The 26,613-nt window shown below is 37.5% G+C and overlaps 1 protein-coding gene across 1 annotated transcript in view; it reads right to left on the reverse strand.

Annotated features, from left to right (window-relative positions):
* shroom3 (shroom family member 3) overlaps nucleotides 1-26,169 on the reverse strand; it is a 63,437-nt gene extending 37,268 nt beyond the window's left edge. Inside the window, exons 1-2 of the mRNA XM_084136191.1 lie at nucleotides 22,610-26,169; nucleotides 10,127-10,281 (exon numbers count right to left, since the gene is read on the reverse strand). Of these exons, the coding sequence (XP_083992317.1) occupies nucleotides 10,127-10,281; nucleotides 22,610-22,756 (302 nt within the window). The 5' untranslated portion in view covers nucleotides 22,757-26,169. The remainder of the gene's footprint in view (nucleotides 1-10,126; nucleotides 10,282-22,609) is intronic.
* Nucleotides 26,170-26,613: the final 444 nt, after the last annotated feature.

Genomic DNA, 26,613 nt, shown 5'->3' on the forward strand with positions numbered 1-26,613 from the left:
GTGTGTGTGGTCAGGTAGAACCTCACCAACTGCATCATGTCTTTCCTGCCCTTCATGCATGCACAAATGCAAATGTTTGATTTAACACTGAGTGGACATAATTAAATCTTACTTTACTGTGGCTTCACGATCAATGTCATACAGGCCAGGTCACACACACACACACACACCTGAAGGCTTTGGTTGTGTTTCACAGGACAGGCAAATCTGCGGCACATCTCTGGACCAGTCAGGTAGCATTTTTGCCGAATGTGACTGTGTTTGCAATAGACAACCAACAACAATTTTCGAAAACTTGATATTTCATTCATTTTAGACCTGGAACTTAAAAGAGATTAAGTAAGATTTTCCACAAGAACCAATGAGGTTCATTCTCGTGTTACGCAGCGTGTTTGAGCTTTCGCAAGAACCAATGAGGTTTGTTCTTGCACATCAAGCAGGTTCAGTTGAGCTTCTGTTTATGTTTGATGAATACTGTTTATATGTAAATAAAAAATAAATGAAATCTGTTCATCTTATAAAGCGATCGAGTCTCTTCAGAAAATTTGGACTAAGCAGCTCAATTCATTATGGACTAGTTTTACGAACTATTCATTAATTTTCTGAAGCATCAAAGTTGTAGCTGTCAATGGAGGGACAGAAATATCTCAGATTTCATCAAAAGGATCTTCATTTGTGATCTGAAGATGAACGAAAGTCTTGCGGGTTTGGAACGACATGAGAGTGAGTAATTAATGACAGTTTACCTAACTAACCCTTTACCTGTCGGACTGTCAGCAAGCTAAAATCAATAAATGTTTCCTCTAAATTCATCCTCCTTAAAGGAACAATGCTACACTGTAAGTTGTACACAAAGTTGTAATTAAGGATTACAGAATATGTCTTTACATGAAAATGCAATTTAAATCTTTCTATCTCAAAATTTCATGTTTCTTTCAGTGTTACTTGCCGTTTCTTTGTAAGTATTTGTGAAGTTTGGTAACAATTTCTGAGTGAAAATTGTTCCTACACCAATTTTTTATTTAGGTGTACAGCCATAAAAACTAACTAATGCATTCACTGGTAAATCTCCCATAACGCACTGTACTTGGCCTTCAATTCTGTTTTTAACATCCTTATTTGATCTGAGCGTTTAACATTTGAGATGTGATAAAAATTAAAAATATTTGTTTTTCCCATCCCAAGATGATAACTAAACACCCCTGCTGAAATAAACATACAGTACAAATTTACATGACAGCAATGTAGCAAACTAGCGCTTATTGTTGCAGAATGGCGTTATCTTCCACATACAATTTCTTTTAAATGTAGTAGGCAGAATAGAGCGTATACTATGCACTATGCAGTATAAGATGGTAGTCCATTCAGGACATATCTTGTGTTTCTTATGGCTGTAATTAGTCTTCCAATGAGGTGAGAGAGGAGAAAGCAGAGACCGAGAGAAGCAGGCAGGTGTTAGGTGGAGGCTCTTGGCACATAAGCATCATTTAACAAGACATTGTTAAATATTTACATTGCTCCTGAGTGTCACGTTGAGACTGACTATCTGTTTTAGTGGTAAGAAAGGTTTATTTCTCTCTTTCACCCTCATAAGCCAGGTTATTAATGAGAAAAAAAAGAGAAAGACCAAAACAATGTTCTTCCACAAAATGCATGGATTTTTGTTTTAACCACTAGAGGGCAAAAAATTACATAATGTACCTTTAAATAAAGGGGTGTCGAAAGTGTAGTTTGTTTACAGCTTACGTTTAGCTTTTAACTTCTGCCAATTGTATTGGGCTGTCATCAGACGTGTCATCTTCACTGTCATTATCAGTTCAGCTGTATCACCTGTGTTTAGTCAATCATCGTTATCTGTATCACCTGTGTTTTGTTAATCATTGTCATCTGTGTTTGGATTTAAGTTCTGTCTGTTCAGTCAGTCTTTGTCCGATCTCCGTTGTAAATAGTGTGTGTTCCTGCCTGTTCTGCTGTCTTGTATTTTGATCATCATTAAACCTTCGTGTTGAAAAGATACCTTCATCTTGTTCTGTCTTCCTGCAACCACCTGTGACAGTTTCATAGAACAACATTGTTTAAATACATTATATAAACAATCATCTTGTGTAAATTATGTATTATAACAAATGCCTGCAGAGGGTGCCAACGGCCTGGTGTTGTTGTTACACTTTGCGATGAATGGTTTGCATTTTTAGAAACATATTGATATATTCTCCTGTGTTGACGTAGATTTATAAAAGATTCACCTTATAAATGATGAATGTTAGATGAACGTTATAAGCTACCCAAATGCACAGCATATAAAGAGATGGAGTTTTAGTCGCGCTCCACACATGTAAATAATAACAGTTCATGTGGAGCATCATTTACTGTCAACGAAGCCACTCTGAGATGCATGAAAGTAACCTACACGCGTGTAAATAAAGCGCATATATATATATATATATATATATATATATATATATATATATATATATATATATATATATATATATATATATATATATATATATATATATATATATATTAAACCTGCGGGGCATATATGCCTTTGTGAATTTAGTTTGGTTACACTTTATTTTAAGGTGTCATTGTTACAGTGTAATTATATATTTAAGTACTGAGTAATATTAAGCAACTCCATGTACTTACTATAGAGTTATGGTAGGATTAGGGTTTGGTTGAGGGTTAGTTGCATGTAATTATACATAATTTACTGTTATTACTATGGTAAGTACATGTAACATATGTAACAAGGACTCTGTAAAATAAAGTGTTACCGAATGTTTTTTAAATGGTTTTAATACATTGTGCAGCCTTACAAAACGGTCTAATAATGCAGTTCATGGTTTCTTGTCCGTGGAATGCCCCACTTCCGGTATTTTGCCGGTTACTCGACACGGATAAATCGCAATCGAAGATTTTTTTAAATCGAGTACCTGAATTTAATCGAGGAATAGTGACACCACTAAAAAAAAGTTGTGTTCATTTGTAAGATTATCATGATGAAAAAAAAAACATGCAATAAACATAACATTTTATGGGTCACAGAGCTTATTTTCTGCAATAATCCAAAAGACATTGGGAAAATCCTTTAAGCTTTTTGTTAAGGAACCATGATGAGGCAAACTAAACAGTTTGGCCTACAAAAATGTCATCACTGCCGCACTCTAGAAAAAAGCATTAGCTCAACAAATGGTGTGAGTTTGGGGTGAAACTACCGGTTTTCCGACCAATGAAAGACTAGGGTGGTTTTTTTTAGCATTTTAGCAAATTTTAGCAATTCTGATAAGTGCCAATAGCGGTGCAATTACATCCGCCCTCCTACGTACTTCCGCTCAATTTTCATTTTCCTTCAGTGCTCTGCCTGGGTTTGCGGTATATTCGTGGGTTTTCTCCGGGCAAATTTTTACCGGCCCAATCAGCGAACAGAGGGAGTGGCTGAGAACGATCATGTTGAGGTTGTTCGCTAGTAGTAGTTTGAGTTGTAGGGTTACGTCACGACCAAACGTTAGCGATTGTTAGATCCAGAGTGGCTCTGGGCAGATCCAATAGTTTTAAACTTCAACAGAGTACCCGCCTTCAAGGAAGTTAACGCTTGTCAATGGAGAGTGGCCAGACTCTCTGTTCAAATGAAATGTACGAGAGTCTGGTACCGGGCTAGCAATTACATGCTTCACCTTAAAGAAAGAGTATCATCTGTGCAATGAAAAATTCTTCTGGAACAGGATTACTCCATAAAAACTTTTAAATGCCACTTCCAAATTTGCATACAAAACCCAAACACATTAACCAAATGGTTATTTCTGCCACTGTGAATCATTCATGTGTTTTACATACCTGGCTGATTCAGCAAACGCCTCTGTATCCTTCATCTAATCTGGACTGAGACCTGATCTCTCCAAGCATTCACATGAGCTTGAACGAACGCTCTTAAAAGTTGTTAATCAGCTGTAAGAGGCTTTAGGCTTGCTTCCGCTGGACATAACTAAAGATCTCCACGATTATTTGGACCCAATAGAGTCTGGTCTATTCACAAAAGTGTCTGATCTTTTTATCCTTGCAGTTGCACATCACTTCACCATCAGCGAGAACTGACGTTTCTCAGATACCTTCCCCCTTTGACACATAGTCTCAAGTCCTTTCTCTTGTATAACTCTTCCTGAATGGCGAGGCGATGATGTCATAGGCCACACGGCGACCGTTGCCGGGCCCGGCGGGGCTGTTGCTGAGACTAAGATTGGCTTGTTGGATCTGTCTTTTGAGGCTTGCCTCTGACAGGCTAGAGAGATCACACAAGGCTTAACAGAGTCAACACAGAAAACGACCACGAGAAAAGAAACTAAAGGAAACCTGGAGTACCAAAGAGTGTGTGTTCGCATTGTTGAGCTTTCCTTTGTGTTTTCTTTCCCTCCTTCCTACCGATGTTTGACCTCTGGACTCGTATGTAAATCAACATCCTCCTTCATCACTGTTCCACTGCTGAGCTGTTCTGACAACACTTCGCTGTATTGTGTATACACCATCTTTCAAAAGTTTAGGGTCAGTACGTTTTTGTTTTTTTTGGTAAGAAATTAATACTTTTCTTCAGCAAGGATGCATTCATTTGATCAAAAGTGAAAGTAAAGACATTTATAATGTTACAAAAGATTTCCATTTCAAATAAATGTTGTTCTTCTGTGTGTTTGTAGTGTATGTTACGTGACGTTTGAGGGGGGTGGGGGGAAATCGGAATAAATTCTTGTTACTAAATGTTTCAAACACACTTGAAAATCTTTCGAAACTTCAACAACACACATCTCAAAGACTTTGGAAAATCTAGCTCTTCTTGGAATCAATCACTTCAGCAGCTTTGCAAGTTATAAACAATAACATAATCCTAATTTCTAAAGAATTGATATAGAGAGATATATCATCCCAAGAGCCAATCAAAACACAGAACTCAAATATACCCAATTTACTTGTCAGTGTCTCCTCTTTTCAAAGACTGATGCAACAAACCTGTTCAAATCAAGCAACTATTTATTCCTCAGAAGCACTCAAAGTAGCAGCTATGTAACTTTTTGTTAAACACCTGTGCCCCTTGTCTACGGAAATTGCGTAAAGGCAGCCAATCAGATTGCAGCTTCGTGATGTGAGACTGCCCTCAATATCCCCCAAACATCTTGTTTCCTCTCTGTACCTGAGAATGACAATCCCTCTCTTTTTGCATTTCCCCATGTTCTTTCACCTCTGATCTGGAGTCAGTCTGGGTGAACGTGACACCAACACCGTCCTCACAAAACCAGGTGTGACACAATGCCTCTCATTATAAGAGCATTATCCAGGCTGAGAGGGGCCTGTGTGTGTGTGTGTGTGTGTGTGTGTGTGTGTGTGTGTGTGTGTTTTACTGTGTAAATTGCAGTGTCTGATGTCATTGTCACCCCATGCCAAAGACTCACACTCACTCTCAAAATCAGAAGAATACTTTCGGAAACAGCCTATTTATATTTATATATATATATATATATATATATATATATATATATATATATATATATATATATATATATATATATAAATAAATAAATTAATTAATTTGTTCATTCTTTAAAAAAAAAAGCATTCCACACAAATCTACGTATTTTCGTAATTGACGTCGATTACGTTGACATTTATATGTATGTACATTGTATGTATGTATGTTAATTTTGACAGCCCTTACATATATATATGGGCTGTCAAAATTAACGCGTTACCGCATTTGATTAATCTTTTCAGTTTAAAGTGCTAAAAATATTTAATGCAATTAACGCAGCATACATTTTTTCTGTCATCCTTTGGCTTGCGTTACATTATTTGATAACTCAATTTCTATATATCCTACCTGTTAGACCTACCTAAAAAATCTTAAAGCACTGTTTACAAGGTTACATGGGCAAGTAAAAATCTGAACCGGTCTGACTGGGCCAATAGAAAAAAAAAAGTGCCCTGATTTGCCCTGAAGGGAAGCTAAATGCGACATTGATTACAATAGGTTTATTGTAAGATTGTTTGAAGTTCACTTGAATTATTATTTTTTTTTAAAGCCTAATAAATGTAAAAAAAAAATGTATAGCTTTCAATTATACTGTAATGCCGAATGGCTATAATGGCTAAAATTGAGAAAATTTGGCTGTAAAAAATAGGATGGAATTTGTTCAAATGTTTGCTTAACAGTACTAGTGATGGCACACCTTGGCGAATACCAATATATAATTTTTAATTTCTCCACTATGCAGAAGTCTTTAGAAACCTGACAGAACAGAATGCATTTAATGTCAAATTAGGTATAAGCATTAAACTAATTTAAAGGGAAAGTTAACCCAAAAATCAAACTTACGTCATCTTTTACTCACCCTCATGTCATTCAAAACCTGTCTTTTTTGCTTTGTTTTTCACCGGAAAATGTCGTCTGAACAAGTTAGTAACATCCACTTTTGTTCTAACCAACTAAGGGGAAAAAAGCATTGCAGTAAATCACGCTGATTAAATCTAACGATCGCTTATCATATCACGTCAAACAGTGCAAATTATACTTTGTTCTCAAATTGTTAATGTTAACAACATCAGCATTGCGTGACTACATTTAATGCCCTTCCGATATTTATCCTTGTTTTCGCATGGGCCGGTTGCAGTCTCTTTTTTTCTGTAGCTAGTCCAAAGTCTTTTGCATTTTTCAACGGATGAATCTCCAGTTGTCACTGGTGATTGTCGTTTGAACCTTTCTGGGTCCGCCATCAAATTGGTAAATTTAATTATATCAAGTGCTGTGAGAAAAGGCTATAAATCTCCACCTCCAACATCCTCACACTCATAGCCTACTAGCCGAGACTCTTCTTTATGTGGACAGATGTGACGTAATGACGCAAAGACATGCTTGAATTTCCCGTGGAAATCCACCAGAACCACTGGAATTAAAAACATTATTACAAGCTAACCGTTTTGAATCGAGCTCAGGCAAGCAGATAGTTTTGAACACTGGCTGGTTATGTATTTGCTCAAATTTATTTTGGATCATTTTTAACCCAAAAAAGTTACGGACTGCAGCTTTAATGAATATTAAAATGTAACTTTGGAAGCCCTCATGTATAAACCTTTTCAAAACATCAACAATCAGAGAATCACGTTTATTCCTGGAAGCAGCACAATCATGAGTGAATCATCCTGTATCATAGCTGAACAGTTCTTCAGAACTGCTTCTCTTGACTAATACAGATTATTGTATACCGGCCCTGAAACCACAACACATGCAATACTGTAAACCACCCGGCATTTCTCACTCCTGCGAGAACACAGGCGTCTTTGTGTCGTCTGTGATGCCAGTACTCTGTAACCTATATCTGAGTGTGTGTGTGTGTGTGAACTCTCTCAGGAGACTAACTTTGCTCAGTCCCGCCCCCTAGAGGCCTCACCATACACGTCCACCTGTCACCATGGCGACGCTCCACACCTGCCATATCATGTGTCAAGCATCGTTCACATGTGCTTTTTAATGGGTTAACGGTCCAGGAATCTAATGACAGCAAAAAGTAAGACAGCTTTAGACCTGTACGCATGTCTTTATCAGAAGGAAAGTGTTTTCTATTTTTAGTGGTGTTAAACACGTCCACCCTGCGGCAGTAATGTTGATAACAGCAGTGCCAGACTACTTTGTGCAAGACTGTAGACTAAACCATGACCGCATACAAACTAAGCAAAAGTACTGATTGATAAAACTATTTAAAGTCACCCTGTGTTGAAAAATCAAGTTTTAAAGGTTGTTTATGTCTATGTGGTGATTTTAACATGCTTTAAGACGAAATTATGTGCAAATTCATGTCAACACCATTGCTGAGTATTTTCTCTTTAAAACTGCAGTGAACCAAAGACAGTCTCAAAAAACACGGGTTGAAATCGATTTTGAACGTGTTTCTGACATCACAAACTACCTTGTAACCAAATCAGGTCAACGTGTGGGCTTTAGCATATCATTACTATGCCGTGAAGCAAGGGAGTCTCAAGAGAAGCCAGGTTATCCCGGTATATTTTTCTGTTGATATGAAAAAATCGGGTAGATTTAGCAATATAGCGGGTGAATTGTGTATGTATATTACGTTGTTATGATGAACTATATGCCTTTCTCCACTGGATTTCTGAAATCAGCGTTTCTAGGGATGCAGATTGTTAGAAAGCAGCTGTGTGACTGAGACGGCGAACGGGAACATGGTTTGTGTAACATTAGCAACACATTATTAGCTGTTTGATAACAGTCAAGCAAAAGGCTAATCATGTTTATTACCGTTATGTGTCCGACGTTGGAAAGAGCAATACCATTGTGCAGCGTTTACTACAGTAAAGTTGACTGAGTGATTCTCTGAGCTGGTGTGAGTGAGTGGAGGCGGGGCTAATTTGCATATATATGAATCCGCATATACTAAATGAAGCAAGGGTGTAGGGTTACTTTTAAGGCTATTTTAAGGCATGAAGAATTTTTTTTCACGTTAAACGTTTAAATGTGTCATTTTGGTGATCAAAGATGAGGGGAGCATTAAGTGATAATTACCTAAACATATTTAACAGGCCAGTTCAAAAGTTTGGGGTTAGTATGAATTTTTTTTCCCCATAAAAAAAAAAAAAAAAATCATACTGACCCCAAACTTTTGAACGGTAGTGTAGAAGACTATATATAGAATTTAGAACACTGTTTATAGAATTCTTATAAAATAAAGCAATAAGCCACCAGAGGACCACGGACCACAGACATGTAAACATGCCAAAAATGGGACATGTCTCAAGATGCGACCCTAAAAAGGTCATCGTTTTTTTCTCATCAGTTATAACAGTTTGCAAGAGTTCGATTATAAACACAACGAGGCTGTGAAAGCGAATGAGTAGATGAGTTTATCCGTTCGGCTGATGACGTTTAATGACCCGAACAGCCTCTGTAGTCCCATTTAGCCACTTGTTAGTTTTACTTGTGTTCACCACAGACCTTATTTCAAGCATTTACCCAGTAACCCATTCAAAAAACCCACTGACTTCAGGACGATGGAACCGGAAGTCTTAACGCGAACTCGTTTCCGGGTTTTGGCCCACAAAAATACGTCATCCCTGCACTAATCTATTTCAACAGAAATATTATAAAAGTGCTACAAATAGTTACTAAGTAACCCATTATCTACCTTAGCAACACAGGAACTGCCTCCAACACCCTAGAAACCACACAGGAATATGTTGCAAATTCTCACATCATTCTAGCATTGTGGGAATGAGTTTTGCACGGGCAGGCGCCATCACAAAAATGTAAAAATCTACTTGTATTTATGTAAACTGTATGTTAATTAGCAACTTAGTGCATTAATATAGCATCCATCTAATGTTCTTGTATATTTTATAATAGCTTCAAACGTCATCCAGTTTGATTTTAGAGCAGGAACTATTTGATATATAAACCACTGGGTCATGAAGTTGGAGCAAAGCTCATGACCAGAGAGAATGAGGAAAGACTTGCACTAGCAAAGAGTGTTCAAAAAGGCAATTTCAGGATCTACAGCTCTGCTATGCGGTCAATAAACTATTTTAAATAACGTAAATGAACAAAAAATGATCTTCCAATACACAACCATTTAAAAGTTTTGGGTGAGTATGATTTCTTTTTAAAGATATTAATACTTTTATTCAGCAAGTATGCATTAAATTAGTCAAAAGGGACAGTAAAGACATTTATAATGTTACAAAAGATTTCCATTTCAGATAAATGCAGTTCTTTTAAACGTCCTGTATTCATCACAAAACTGTTTTCAACATTGACAATAATCAGAAATTATTTTTCAGCAGCAAATCAGGATATTAGAATGATTTCTGAAGGATCATGTGACACTGAAAACTAGAGTGATGATGCTGAAAATTCTGCTTTGCATCAAAGGAATAAATAACATTTTAAAAGTTATTTTAAATTTTAATAATTTGTCATGAGTGTATTCCTGTTTTTACTGAATTTTTGATTAAATAAATCCAGCCTCAATGAGCATGAAACTTATTTTAAAAACATAAAATCTTACAGACCCCAAAAATTTTGAACGCTAGTGTACATAAATCATAATAAGTGAACTACTTTCGATCTTACCTTCGCACTGTGAGCCGCAGTGTTTTGTAAGATCCTTTAACGAGTGATATGGCCTCCTGCCTCCATCCACTCAACTCCACCTCATTAATTATGACCACCTCATCCCCCACCAGCAGGGGGTGCTGCAACAGAGATGCCTTCCCGCCCTCCTCTACCTGCGGGACGTAAAGAAAACACACACACACAAACAGACCGTGAGCGCTCTGTGCGGTATCAGATAGAGGCTGCGAGGGCCCTACGAACAAAATTAAAAACACATGCATGCTCACGGACGCACAGAGCCCCCAGTAAAACCCGCCCAGAATTCGAAGAATGTTTTCTTTGGACCTTTACGCCTACACATTCACAGAGTCTCTAGACACTAATGTTTTGGTCACACAATCTCCCGTCCTGATCGGATGGAGTCCCACGTTACAAAAAGCTCAGCAGCATCCAGACAACATCATGTCAATGTGCACCTGAGAGGACTCCATTCATTCTTTTACTGCTCCCAAACAATACAAAGAGCACAAGGCATTATTCATGCACAGGAAATGTAATGTTTAGATATGTCAACCACAAAGAAACCTCTGTAAATCCCAAGTAGCATCTCACCGTGGACAAAGAAAGAAAGACAGAATTGGTTAGATAAGATCGGTTAATGCACTCTTTTCTTGAATGCAGGTACTGGGTGTCTCACGCTTAATTATACTGACAACGGATTTACAATACTCTAAAGAAATGTCCTGTGGTGTGATGGCGAAATATTCCCTCTGGAAACATGCATTTATGTACAGTATATGTGACAGTAGCAATTCAGAGGAATTGTCTGCACTTCAATTACCCAGATTGTGAAGTTTAAATGGAGTTTCTAGAACTAGCACTCTTTAGACTTTCTTTGTAAATATATCATTACAAATATAAGACACTGCGGTTTTCTTAGAAATGTATACATATATATATATATTTTTAAATAAATATCTTATATTCAGGGTCTAGTCAGCAATTGCCCTCTGACTTCAGGGAGAAACTGCTGTCTTTTCAGTGCTATGTGAATGGCTTAAGGAAAAAACATTCATACCCCCGCTAGATAAGAAATGCGGATCAAACACATGCCAACATCTGTCACTGCATAAAAAAGGTGAGAAATCAGTCATTGTGAAATTTACTGGAAATAAGAACTACAGGTTATTTTTATGGTATGTAATAAAGTGCATATTTTGAAACATGATTGTTGGTCCATTACACCAGTATTTACCATATTTTCAATAAAATAATTAAAATATGCAATACAAAAAAATTGTCTTTCAGTTCTTTGCATTAGTTCTGTCATAATCCTTGTTAGTATGAAATACAGCATTTAAATTGAATCACAAGTGAGGTCATATTTATTTGTGTAGCGCTTTTCACACTACACATTGTTCCAAAGCCGCTTTTTAGGAAGTTAAATTGTAATAGGAAGTGATGCTGTAGTGTCTATAAAGTTCCTACTGAACAGTTTCATCAATACTTGTGTGTGTAACTTGAAATTACAATGTTTCTGACTCTATTTAAAAGCAGCAAAAACTGTGGGGGGGGTTGGGGGGTTGGATGGGGATATTGTATTTTTTAATTAAGTGCTGTGTTGCTTTAGACACTTGCATTATATACCACCCGGTCACTGTTTGGATTTAAATAGGAAAATGCTTAAGAGTCTATTATTGGATCATTATTGCCGTGATTATTATGTTTCTAGCATGCTATATGTTTGGCAACAGTTCTTCTAACCCATGGACTGTGTAGCTTTTCATTTTTTAAACAACCATGTATGACTTGACCAAAAATGTATGCACCTCTTGATGGAAATAACATCGCAACACTTATTTCCATCAAGACGTGCATCAATTTTTGGTCAAGATCTTGTATTGTCAATGCAAGAGTCCAGCACTCTGTAAAGTCTCCTCCAGCACATCCCAAACACTTTCAATGAGTTTAAGATCTGAACTCAGAGGAGCCGATTCATGTGTGGAAATGATTCTTCATGCTCCTCCCAACCATTCTTTCACAGTTTGAGCCTGATGAATCTTGACATTGTCATCCTGGAATATGGCCATGATGTGTTTTCCTACATGGTTGTTTAAGAAATGAAAAGCTACACACTCCATCAACTAGGGTTAGAAAAACAGTTGCCAAACATATAACATGTAGAAACATAATCACTGCGATAAAGATCCAATAATAGACTCTTAATCATTTGCCTATTTAAAATCCAAAAAGCAACTTTTTTTGGCTGGGAACTAAGTGCACATTTCATAACAATAACATTTGACCAAAATCAAGCTTAAATGAATAAGACTTTTAACCAGTGAAAGGTTAAGGTTATTTGTTTTGTCCGTCATTAGAGCAGACGCATCTGAGGCAGCAAGTGCATCGCATTACATTTCATCAAATTTCAGGTTATTTACTGTAGCTTTGTGGGCACTCAGTTTTTTTTCTGTCGTTTGGCCAAAATCTCATGTTATAAAAGATGAAGTGCTTCGCACAGGCTATTTAAAGGGGTCATGAACTGATAGTTAAAATGTTCCTTGATCTTTTGACAGTTAAGAGTTCGTTATACTATAAAAATACCCTGTAAGTTTCAAAACTCAAAACTTCCTTGTTATTCCAAAAACACAGGCTTTGCAAACGGACTTTTATGATATGGATCTGCCAGCAACGTCACAAACATGCAAGTAACCATGTTTATTCCAATGCCTGATCTGTGATCAGTGATTTCTGATGTGTAATTGTTCAAGTTCAGACAGATAATCTTTCTCTCAAAATCTTTCAATACTGTTTATATATCAGTAAATCAAGCCAGTGACTAAAAGATCAACTTCACATCGTTTCTCTTAGTAGGATGAAAATAATCTTATTTAAACTGTGACTAAAATATATACAGAAAGCAATCAAAGAATGATCCCTTTCCAAACTCTTCCGTTTCCATTGTTATTTGGTGAAAGCATTCGTGAGAGTGCAGAAACTGCATTGTCATCTACAGGCTGTCATCTGCTCATCACTGCAACCTTTTAATGTGATGGAATAGATCTAAATACTTTAAAAACTTCTCACGATTCGTTAATCTCGATAGCTGTAATAGTAAAAACTTAGTAAAACTATTCGAGAGAGTTCCACATGTAATACTAGCTATTTCATATGCAAAGATGTCAGCCAATCACAGCAGAGGGCATTCACACAGACACGCCCCTTCAAACTGAGCGTTCAAATCAGAGGCTAAAATCAGGCTTGGAAAAATGCATTTTATTTATAAATTATGACAATTTTTGATGTAAAAAAATCATACTAACATTATAAGGCCACCCCAGGAAATAATCCAGTTCATGACCCCTTTAAGACAGTATTGTCTACGACTCAAGGACAAATGCCAGACCAAGACACTCTACTCTGCACTTCAAATACATAAAACATTAGCCTTTATATACAGTATGAGTCACAAGCCCTTTTTTAAATACTTTTCATTGGTTAAATATTGGCAAAACCCACAGATAGACGTAAAGGGTGAACAATAGTAATGATTTAAGAAAAAAAAAAAAACATTACGAAATATGGAGATAATAAGGTTAATAATAACCTATAATATCCTATTATAATAGAATATCCTTAATGAGGATAAAAATATGGTTTCCACCCGCCAGTGACAATGAGTAACTTTTTAGTTCCTGGGTCACGTCTACTTGGAAATATAAAAATAAATACTCTAATAGTACATAAATGATACTAAAATAACATGCAAACTTTGTGCCTAGATGCATGACCTGTTGGATATCGCCACATTATAATACGGCTTCCCAAACCACTGAAATCGACTGTAAATTGCTTTTGGAAAAAAAAAAAAGTTTCTGCTCAATGATTAACAACTAAACGTACAGATGGGTAGCCAAGCAAATTATAACAGAAAATAAGATTCAACCTCTGGTTTATTGTTAGCATTCCTTAACTGCAGACAGATCAGTGCCAAACAAAATAAGTCCTTCAGGAAGCCCTTTCAAGATAACACTCAGTATAAACTCGCATTTCATTCTCCTCCTAAACACGTGCATTTGGGAAGTGTCCCCAATTGTGTGTTGTTTCCTGTTAAAACCTGTCTTTTGTTTGTCTCTTTCCTGACGGCGCTCGCTCTCAAAAGCCCGCCGTGAGCCACTTTCCTCACAGCATTCAAATCAGGACATATTCGGAATAATCGGACGAGCAAGCATGTCTTCCCTTTCACCGGTTATTGAGCGCAAAGCCAGGCGACTCAAAGAAAAGACGGCTAGCGGAGATTTACTTAACACTCGGCCTCAGGGCCGTGAAAAGGAGTGTTTAATTGTGGATGCGCTGCCAAGCCAGTGACAATGAATCCATTAATATGTAACTGAACAAAGCGTCTAATTCTCTTAACCTTATTTTAACCCCCCGACTTCCTGGGGTTTAGGTCGCTCTTAGCTCGTCTTGTATTGCCGCCACACTGTAAACAACACACCGCATTCTGAGACGGACGAATAAAAGAGCAGCTCCACAGAAGAGGCTGAATCAGTATTCAAGACTACATAAAGTACGGTTGGAATTGCAATGTAGGTTTTTTTTTATCATCTCGTTTCTTTTGTTGTTTTCCAGGCTAGCGAGGCTCTCGCGAATTCCGTAGCTGACATTCCCCTCTCTCTCTGTTGGGTCTTTGCCAGAGGCCTGGGCTTTATCCTGCCCTGTATTTGCCTGCTCTCAAGGAGAAGATGAAGGGGTAAGAACAGTGTGGGGGGTAAGAGAGAAGAGAAATGTTTGGAATAAGATACAACAAGCATTGCATAATGCATATTATTCAGAATGGCATTCTCATACTATTTTTACAGTATGCACAGTAAGTATCTGTGTTTAGGAAGCTACTTTGACGATTATCTACATCTATCTAAAGTGAACTTAAACTTTCTATTTATCAAATAATCTGGAAAACAAAAAACATATAACTGTTTCCACATAAATATTAAGCAGTTTTCAACAATGATAATAAGAAATTTTTCTTGAGCAGAAAATCAGCATATTACAATGATTTCTGAAGGATCATGTGACACTGACGACTGGCACTGAAATGTTGCTGAAAATTCAGCTTTGCATCACAGAAATACATTTTATGGGCAATCAAATAAATGCAACCTGGGTGAGTATAAGAGACTTTTGCATTTTAATATCACTGACCCCTCGTACTTTTACTGTACATGCTGTTTGCTAGTGTTGTCAAAAGTACCGACTTCGGTGCAAACTCCTAAATTGAAAAGATTTGACGCTTTTAACGCTGTTGAGTGGAATCGTAAACGCCTCTGATTGGCCGATGTGCTCCCGCGCTCATCATATATGTCTGTGATTGGCTACAATGATCAGCGCTTCAAAAACATGTTGTAAATGTACATCAATGACGCTCTTCAACGGGTGCTTACACAGATACACAAGAGTGTTTGAAGTAGGCATCTATCAGCAGACTGGTCCTCTTATACGCCTGCTTGTGTTTTCAAACGCTCCCACTCCCACTTTCAAAACACTTTCAAACACTTCTGTGTGCTCTCAAACGCTCCCGTGCGTGGATCATTGTAGCCAATCACAGATATATCCGATGAGCGCATGAACACAATGGCCAATCAGAGGCGTTTACGATTCTGCTCAACGGCGCTCATAGTCACATTTTTAAAATGTCAGTACCGACTTGCTATGGAAGTCGTTACTTTTGACAACACTAATGTTGCATGTACATATTAACATATAGCTAAATGCATTTGCTTAAATTCATAATGAACTTTTAGCTTCATACATTGAAGAAAAAATTAATAAATCAGTAAAGAGAATGCCACAAATGTCCACCACAAGCAGTATATTTTTCTAAAAAGCATGAAAAAACCCCCCAGTGCACTTACATGTTTAATCTTGCATACTATTTAGGATGGATAACATGCGAATGAGGATACAACCAGACAGTTTCATCAACCCACAGTTACTGGTGTTGACACTGCAACACACACAAGAGAAGATCTGAGTGTGAGGCGCTGAAAGAAGCCCATCGGTGACATTTACACCACCCATAATCCCTGAGACTTCGCTCCATCTCCCCCTTTCTTCCGTCACAGTCACTCTGTATACTCCTCTGTCTCTCTTTTCAGATAAGAGCAGCTCTCAAGGCCTATAGCTCCTCTTCATCCTTCCTCCTTATCTCCCGTTTCGTCCGGGCGTCTTAACCGCGCTCCGGGGCCGTGTTGTTGCCGTGGTAATGGTGACAAGCTCTTAAATGGGGAGTGAAGGGCCGCGGCTGTTGTTTGCGTCCTGCTCACTATTCAGCACAACACACTTCACATCTCACTACAACACACAACACACTACTCACCATTGAAAACAAGACACTGCTCTAAAGCACGCAACAGAAAGCGCGCTATTCAGCACAACACACATTACTGCACAAAAGAGCCACATCAGACAACATGAACCAAACCACAGCACTATGTTAGCTCACGCTCTCAGGACTGAAGACACAAACTACAGACAGATGAATTATGTCTCCTGTTGAGACAAGTCCTGATTTTGACTGGTTTTGACAATAAAGAGTTATAAAGTTTGCATCCCAAATCACATACTTACTATTCTCCATATTGTATGTACTTTGCTGGTGTTAACACTGCCGTTCAAAAGTTTAGGGCCATTCATGGTTATGTAATACTAGTGTTGTCAAAAAGTACTGACTTCGGTACCAAGTCAGTACTGAAATTTGAAAAAATTGTAGCCAATCACAGTCATATTTGATGAACGTGTGTGCACAATGGGCAATCAATTCTGCTTAACAGCACTCAAAGCGTCACATTTTTTAAATTTCAGTACCGACTTGGTGCCGAAGTCGGTACTTTTTGACAACACTATTGGCTCATTTCCACCAAGCGGTATGGTACAGTACAGTACGATTCGGGACAGGAAACCCTGATCCGGTTTGCGTTTCCACCACCATACCCTTACTTGATAGGCGTGGTGTAGCCTATGCCGGAAAGAAGCGATCAACGCCATTTTCACGCGAAGAAGAAATCGACATAGTAAACAACAATGGATGACATATAGCATATCTTGTTCTTGCTTCTCGGCATGTGGCTGTTTGTCACAAGACAAGCGCCGACATTAGGCGTTTCTCAATACCAAGTAAGCAAAGTTCGGACTTGCCAAGTCCTACTCAAGCTGCCTTTCCACTGCACACGACATTTGCATTCGATTGTCGCATTTCGCCCCCTAGTGTCAGTCGCACTGAACTTTGAAATTGGTCGTGAAGCAACCGTTACCCTCGACTATTCACAATGGTAAAATGAATGATTTTAAATGAATGTAATGCACGCATGCATGAATATATCCACACAAAACAAATGACCCTCAATACATCTAAAATAAAAACATAGTAGATTTTATAGAGCTTATCAATATAAATATTGATTTAATAATTATAAAATGTTTTTTTCTGCCATAATTATTAACAACCGCCATTTTACAGAAATAGCGTTTACAGAATGACATTAAAGTGTTAAAATATTCTATCACAAAATTTCCGACCCATAAATCATACATACAGATTCAGTACACAGAAACAGTACATATTCTAGGGACCTTTAACATACTGGTTTCAATGAAATATGAATTGGGATGCCTTAACCCTAATCTTGCATGCTATTTAGGACAAACAGAATGCAAACTGGGATGCAGCCAAAGGGTTTATTCAATCTGAATGTAAATTATGTGATCTGTATGATTCCAGGATAGACCAAATTTGCTTTAGTATGCAATTCCAAATTACACTTTTAGGGTCGGATTGGGTGTACAGTGTACAGATCCTCATGCTTTGGAAACATCTGTTTCCAAGCAGAAAACATCATTGTAATCAATTCCTGTTTATGCAGTTGAACTAAACAGGTACTGTATACACAAACTCAGGAGTGCATCTTGGATCCCATTGTCATGGCAGCAACGAATCCACAAACTATCTAGATATTTTGTGTTGTTTTTCTGAGAGGCTAGAGAGAGAGAGAGATTGGAGTCGGGCAACAGAGGACATTACTCAAGTACCAAAACCCAGAGCACCAAATAAGGCAGGATGAGGATCTCCTCTGCTTTTGCCTGTTTCCATCCAATAATTACTCCCTGTTTAAGAAAAATACCTCCAAACAAATACAGCCATGCATTTTATTCAAATGAAACTTTTATATCAAGTTGTAAACCAAAAATGTTAACAATTTTCACACAACCAATAAAAGGCATACAGTCTTGAAAAGTGGTTGTTACAGAGTTTTTAGTAGAACTTTTTGGTTTTGGTGCTACAGGTCCGAGGCTATTAGCCCAGCCCGGCCCGTTTAAAGCCATGCCTCGCACTGGCCCGTCAGTGGAAAAGCGGCTAATGATGCCTTTACTAACTTTCTGGGGCTTGAAAGTAGTTGCGTAGACTGTAAATGGAGGGACAGAAAGCTCTCAGATTTCATTAAAAAGATTTTCATTTGTGTTCCGAAGATGAACGAAATTCTTGGTTTGGAATGACATGAGTAATTAATGACAGCATTTTAATATTTGGGTGAACTAACCCTTTAAGCTTCACAAATAACCATTATTTTCTAATTCTCCAGTTTTATCTATGATGCTTCAAAGAACCTAGAAACCAAAACACTTATCTGAAGAACCAATAATGAAAAAGGACCATATAGCAACTCAAAAACACTACAGAGCCAAAATGTTTTATAATAGAGTTTTTTGCTGAAAATAACCATTATTGAGCTCATGACTGGATGAAAGGGATAAATTACATGATTAATACACCAGGAAAAGATATGTCTGGGGAAATTAATATTCCTACATGAGATCTTCCAGTATTAGTCACAAAACCAGCTCATGGATTCTTGCTCAATTTCATGATTGTAAGCACCTGCTGAAGTTCATGTTGAGTCTAATTATATTCTTTTTTACTTCCCAGAAAACAAGTGTAGTTTCCCCACATTGATCATTTGCTGTCTACCACAAACATCCTGCTGCATGCTGACTTTGGACTGATGTAAGCGTGATTCACGGGCTCATAATCTCTGGTACAGCTAGAACTCACAGATACACACACACACAAACACATGCACTACAGAAGAGTGATAAAACTCTTATCAATCTCAAGGGAAAAGCGTTTAACCCTTATGATGCCAACGATTAGTCTCCATTATTCTCCAAAGATAAAGCCAAACCCTCCTCTGGGTCAGAATATCTACACATTTATGCCTAAATGAAGTAAGAAAGAATAAAGCAGGAATTCTACTGTAGCCGCGTTTCCATTACCCTTCAAATTACGCAAATTGAAATTGAAAATGTGCCCAATGGAAACACGTCAATTTCGCAAAAACTCCAATTTATCGCAAAAAAGTTTTTACGCTCGCATGAGGTGGTTTTTCAGGCAATTCGAAAAAGAAATATTTAGCAAAACTGCAATGGAAACAGTTTTTGCGCATTTACAGGTCAGCTGACTTAGATGACGCGGTGTGTTTGGACAGAATACGAGACAGAGTTCTTTATTAAATTCATAAAAGACGGAAGAATTACAGGAATACTGGATTCTGAACCTCAAAGAAATGCCACAATCAAGACCTAGAAACACCTCATATGAAACACCTCATATGTGCCGCTCTCAAGTATAAGGCTCTTTCCTTGCCATTTATGATTGGATAACACGTACGTCTCCTTTGATTAATAATAATGACCAGTGTGGTGGCTGAGATATACATAAACCTACCAACTTTGCTATGATTTTTTGAATGACTTATCGCGAGAGGAAATAAATGGAAGTTGTAGTCGCATAACATTGGTTAATGGAAACACCGTCATTTCGCAATAGTTTTTTGTCGACATTTAGAAGAAGAAAAAAAAAAGAAAAAAGTTTTGCGCAAATATGTAATGGAAACGCGCCTAGTGTGGCCTACAGGCATTTCACTCTCTGGCCTGGGATGTTTTCATTTCATTCCCATGTGTCTCCCTGACTGTAGTGTACTGATTAGCCGACATGACTGATGAGTACTGATCCAGTACAGTGTGAAAGAGCTCATTCTGATCACAAGATCAGAGATTAACCACCAGTTTGCAGTCAGCACTGACACGACAGACCTGAATAGATAGTGTCATCCCACAAAATAGGATTTTAATTAGAACCCTTCTTTTCTTTGTAAACTTCATTGCAAACTTGAGTTGCTTATTTGTAATGCGTTAATCTAATGCGACCAGATAAGCTTACTGCTTCTGTTGCTTTCTTAACTGGGAAGAAAATGAGTTATGTTTCCTGTTTCCAAGAAGAAGGAAAAAAAATACATGGGTCTGGAATTTCCAATTAATTCCATTACCGTTCCCATAAAGATGATCTATTGATTCATCAGCAAAGTAGAGGTCATTAGCAAGAAAATCATTACAATAACTGTGCTAATACTTAAGGTTAGTGAACTATTCATTTACATCAAAACCACTCCACTTTTAGACATGAATCATACCTTAAAGGAGTACTTTTAACTTCACGACTGGAAAAATGGGCTTTCAATAAAATTTGGCTGCATATACAGTAAAAAGGAGAAAACAATTGAAATTGGTGCTACATGACAAGGAAAAACGAAGAAAAAAGGCTGTTGTCTTCACTTTTGCCAAATAGGTAGGAATACTTCAACACCCATAATGCACTGGGCATGTTGCAGTCAAAGGCCACTCACAGTCTGCTATGCTTGACTAGAGTGCTTGACCGGTCAAATACTGCCTTGCTTTAGTAGCAAATACTTAAGCAAACTATTAGTCATAATGGTGTCGACTTGTTATTGTTCCCTGGTGCAATACTTCAAAGAGTAAACTTTTAGTTATTAGTTACTTTTAGTTACTTTCAGTTTCCAGTGAAGGATCCAGCACATTTTAAGCAGTTGACCAGAGGGATGAGAATATCATAAAGATTAGCAACCACCAAAAATAGCCTATCAACCACATAGCAACACATTAAAAACCAATCTGAACACTGTAGTAACCTGCATTGACCACCATCATAAATGTAAACATAGTTATTAAATTATAGCCATGCCTTAAATTAAACTTAGAAATTATAATATTGATATAGAAAATAGGTATAGAAATGTTTTTTCCCAAATGTACCAAGAGAGAATATATTCCCCTCCAAGACGGCTACAACCAATCCAGTTTAATACTAAAACTTACCCAGATGGCCACCTAAGAATCTTGAGCTTAACAGAACTACAATGGATTCGAAAATTCCGCTGTCTATTAATTTTTATGCTCAGGCTCCAGCCGTGTGGGAGAATTCAACAGGACCATGTGAAAAACTGTTTTATGAATGTAGCAGGTCAAAATCTGTTACTCACGCTGGTCTGGGTGTCACACTAAGAATCTGACCCTGTACTTAGCAATTACGGTCTAGATGCCTGAAGGACGCTCCCTCTCATTAAGAAGTGTGTGTGACATAGAGACCCTATGGTCTGCATTTTACCTCATGTGACCTTCATATGTGAAATCCATAACCATAATATGACTAGCACTGCATTCTAAGCGAAAAACACACAGTGGCCCCAAAATATATTTGCACACTTGAAATATCTGAATTTCATTGCATTAGAAATCAAAATCAAACCAAGTGGCATCTGAAAACATGTCATATTTTCTCAGAACAAACTAGGGTAGACATTTTAACAATGACCTTTAATCAAACTGACACCAAAATGATTTTTAGTAGATATAAGAAGTTCAGTGACACAGCTTTATTTTTTTATTTTATTTTTTGCCAGTTAGAAAGTAAACCTGAATCAGCAATCAATTAATTTAGAATGATTTGGAAAGGGGTTCAGTTAGGGCCAAGTTTAGTAATGTACACCATTTTAAATTTCAACCTATCATTTACCGTAGTAAATGGTTAGGGTTTTATTTTAACACTGATTGTTTGATAAAAATGTTGCTGATGTTGATCCAGCAACATCCCAGTGACCGAGAAGATCACACAGGTGTCCAAGCCAAAATAACCATAACCACAAGTGTAGTCATCGCATTAACCACATCTATATAGACATGTTCCACTAACATTTGACTATCAAAAAGTGCCAAAATAATGTTTGTATTAATTTTGAACATTGATTTTATCTTTTAAAACGTTCTTTATGTGAAATGTTTTGCTTAAAGTGTGCTTGTGACATGTTGCCACTTGGTATATTCGTTATCTCATGCAGTGACATTAAAACATTTTAAGTGACTTAAGTGTGCATCACACTGACATCACGCTCTCTGGCATCTCACATTCATAATTTCCATTTCACTTTACGCCAACAAATCATGACACCCTCATTATGTTTCTCTCTGGGGTATAGAATAACAAGTTGACTAACTCTTTCTGGCCCTTTTAGGGCTGAAGCTGTTATATTCAGGTGACAGACACACATTCATCATCATATGAAAGAACAGGTGAGTAAGTTAAAACTTTACCTTCGATATGATTAACGGCTCGTCGTGTTCAAGCCCACCTTTGAGCGTGAAGCCCCAAGGCGCTCCACCCTGCAACTGAGCCTCGACGAACACAAACTTTCCCTTTTGGATCACGGCACTGCTGCTCCCTGGAAAACTATTATCCATCGCTGGAATGTTGGGGAAAAGAATGGACGAGGACGTCTCTTAGTTACTCAGTCAACCAATAAACTCCGCTAGGAACACGGCCAAGGATGTCCTAGATGTTTCTTCTTCTTCTCAGTCAAAACTTCAACGAAATGATGGGTCATGTCCTCGAATTACTTCATTTGGGATCGCAACATAAAAATCCTGTTTCTAGCACCTACCTTACATCCCTACCTGATCCCTAGACAGATGAAAGAACGATACGAAAACTTTTCCAGCCTTTCAAAAAAAAAATTACATTTGCAAATCAAATAAGCAGGCAAATTTGATTTTGTGTACCACTTTTCCAGGCAGTGGTCTCTCTTTTAAACCCCGTTTGTCAGCCCTTGCTCGCTTCCGACTTCATTTTTACATCACAATAGAATTTGATTCATTTCACTGCGTCCGCAGAAAGACTGAGCGCTCGCGCGCGCCGAGATTCCCCTCAGCGAGTCCTGTCAGAAAGAAAAAAGTTCCTTTACGAGTTTCCAAAATCTTCCATTTAGTGCGAACCCGCGTTTCCGCTTTTAAAATACATAGTCTTTAAGTTTTATTTTCTTGTTGATGCGCTGAAACTCTCCCAGCCATGGATGAGGGAGTCTGTGGTCGACCCCCCCACCACCAAACTCCACAGTTCATCGGAATGGTTATGCGCATGCGCGAACTCTCCAAACCGCTCTACCACAGTGAACTAATACAACAGCTCTCGAAATCACATACTGTGCCTCTGACCGAAACTGGCTGACATAATCTAGTCAAATCACCACCTTGTCCTCCCACATCATGCACCGAAGACATACAAACACGATTTTAACAAGTTTGGTAAAGTCATTCAATGCAATTCAGTAGAATTCAAGCATTCTACTTTCTGTCATGGTGCTTATTGGAACAAAACACAGTAAACGAAGGGAACATTTAAAGAGATGGGTGGATACATTTGACTGAAGTCCTTACCAGCAGTTTAGTTGCTCAAGGGACTGGATATCGAGTTCTTGGCTCAAATAATCCTGGATATTTAGGTTAGATATTTCTTTCCTCCCAGTGGCTTTTAAAGGTTCTGTAGGCGATTTGTATTAAATACCATTTTTAAATTGTCCTTGTTACCTGACCAATTCACTAATAAGTGTCTCTTATATCACCTGTTTCTGTGATAGCCATAGACTCTGTCTGTAAACAACAAACTAGTCACAGTCAGAGCAGCGGGCCGCCGTTTTTTACCCAATCACAAACGCCCTCTGCCTGTCAATCACTGACATGATCTTTGCAAGATTTTAGTGGGCGGGGTTTTGAAAAATGTGTGTGGTTGATCAATCATGGCGTCATTTTGTAGGCCCTTTTCAATACGTTTTTAGGATAGCAGTAGCAGTAGCACTAGCAGTTTTGCATTCATTCTTATAGGCTTGTGCTTAACATTAGTCAGAGACTTTCATGTTTTGTTCTACCTAAACTACGCACACACTGCTATTCCTCAAATGTGAATGTGACCTTAAAATATTCACATTTGAGGTATGTGTGTAATTTATGTTGTAGGGGGAAAAATGTTTTTGTTAATCATAAATCAAACTGCTAATCTAAAAACCAAAGTCCCTTTCAAGGAAATTCTGTCCACTCGGCGGCCATATTTCCTTTGCCTCCAGGCAGCTATTTCGGGCATCCAAGACCAAGTCCTGTCTATTTGAAGGTCTAATCCTGTCTAATCCTGAACTTTCAAAACCTGCTTGCCGAACTCACAATTACAGTAAATAAATGTTTCAAATCAGCCACAAAACCTGACATGAACTGTCCCATAAATGTTGTTGCGCGTTGCAGTTTCTCCCATTCATAAGTAATAGGACAGGAGTATATCTATAGTCATCTGTATATCTATAGTCTTTGCTAAAAACTCATCCTCCCTCTAAATTGGTCTCTGTTAGGATCCCAAGCGACTCAAATTACTCTCTTTAGTGCCTGATTACAATTCCTATAAAATCATGTTATATGATAAATGATGTTTGAACTATGTTATAATGACTATTAATGTCCATATTAGTTTGGTTATGTATTAGCATAGCGTGCACGATTAGGATGATAGCTTTTAGTTTATACAGGCATTTGCATTTACCCACATGTATTCACAATCATCTTTCATGTAATTACGTGTTAAATTAAGAGTTAAACGTCTAAATATTTCAGTTATAAAAAGAATGTAATGTTCAATTATTCACTAAATGGGCTATTATTATTAATTGACAGTTTATCAAGTGAAATCATTAGCCTAACTGATAGTTGATGAAGACCCAACTTCGAGGGAGGGCCCGATTTGACAGACTGCAAATTTTCTCCTGGCTTTAGGGAACAGCTTTATTCATTGCATTAACAAAATGTCTTAAATCATTTGCTGCACATTAAAAATAATAATAAAAAAGTACTTTGCACCTTTGAACTTTGTACTTTTAAATAGCCAATAAAATAGTCTGACTTGTGGTTTAAAAGTTGAAGATATAGCTGATACTTTGTCTTTATTAAAACTGATTAAGATTTTCACACTGATACAGACAGTTTTATTCAAACCGATGTTGACATTGTTCAGTAGAAACAGCTGGAGGACTGTTTAAAAGTAAAATATGTCCCTTCTGGCCAACCCTTACCTGTTAATCATCACCTCAACCTGTTTTTACTTGTCTCTATACCAGCAGCTGCAAGGCCTGACCTCTATTGTAAATTAAATTACACTCCCGTGGGGCAAGTTTTAGCCTACTCATACTCAATTTTGGCCTTCTTAAGAGTATTGAGTGAAATTTGATTATTTGCAGGTATTCAACATTAAAAGCATGATCAGTTTTGTTTTTGGGGTGTTGCAGGGTCCGACTCTCTTCAATGGCAGCATGTTCCTCAAGAAAAACATTTATTTTCTTTAAATGAAAGAGCATTTACCTGTGCTGGTCCACTTTAATAAAAAAAAATTAAAAAAAATCATCCCTTCGTATTTCTAGCAAACGTACACACTATAAAAGGCTTGCAAAAATGGCGAAACTAAAATGAGCTGAACTTGATCTAAATGTGTCTTTTTCAGCCTTTGTGCAATGAAAACAATATGACGTGAGAGCCTCTGGTTATTTTAAGTATATGATTGTGTTTTTTCCCCAGAAAAAATTCAAGTTTACTTCAAAACACATAAGTGGGAAAAAAATCTGTCTCTGAGTTGGTTTCTAAGTAAAACATTTCCCTGTACCTCTTTCATGATCACTGAAAGCTCCAAAGGTGCCTTTCATCATTACAATAGCACACCTGCGGCTAGTAGAACAGGTGTGGCCACTGCACTCAGCTTCAAGACACATCTGAACATGTTTACCAATGACATCATACCTATTAGGTCATTTCCTGATATCTAATTTATTACAGGACTATGGGGAGATTGTAAGAAAAAAAAAAAAAAAAAAAAAAACCTTTGTACATGAAGTTCTTCAGTGCAAGCACATAAGCTGATCATGCTAGATTTTTGCAGTGTAACTCGCATAAAACATTTTCGTGGCCTTTCTTAAAGGCTTAGTTCACCCAAAAATGAAAAGACTTTCGTTCATCTTCGGGAAAACAAATGAAGATTTTTTGATATCCATTGACAGATACGCAACTACCACTTTGACGCTTCAAAGAGTTCATAAAGAGATCTAAAACTAATCCATATGAATTGAGCGGTTTAGTCCAAAATTTCTGAAGTGACACGGTCACTTTATATGATGAACAGATTGAATTTGGTCTTTTAATCACATATAAACATTGATCAGCAAACATAAACAGAAGCTCAACCGAACCTGCAAGACGCACAAAAACAAACCTCTTACTGAAGCTCAAATGTGCTG

Source organism: Abramis brama (genome assembly GCF_963993115.1).
Source record: "Abramis brama genome assembly, chromosome: 15".
Lineage (NCBI taxonomy): Eukaryota > Metazoa > Chordata > Actinopteri > Cypriniformes > Leuciscidae > Abramis > Abramis brama.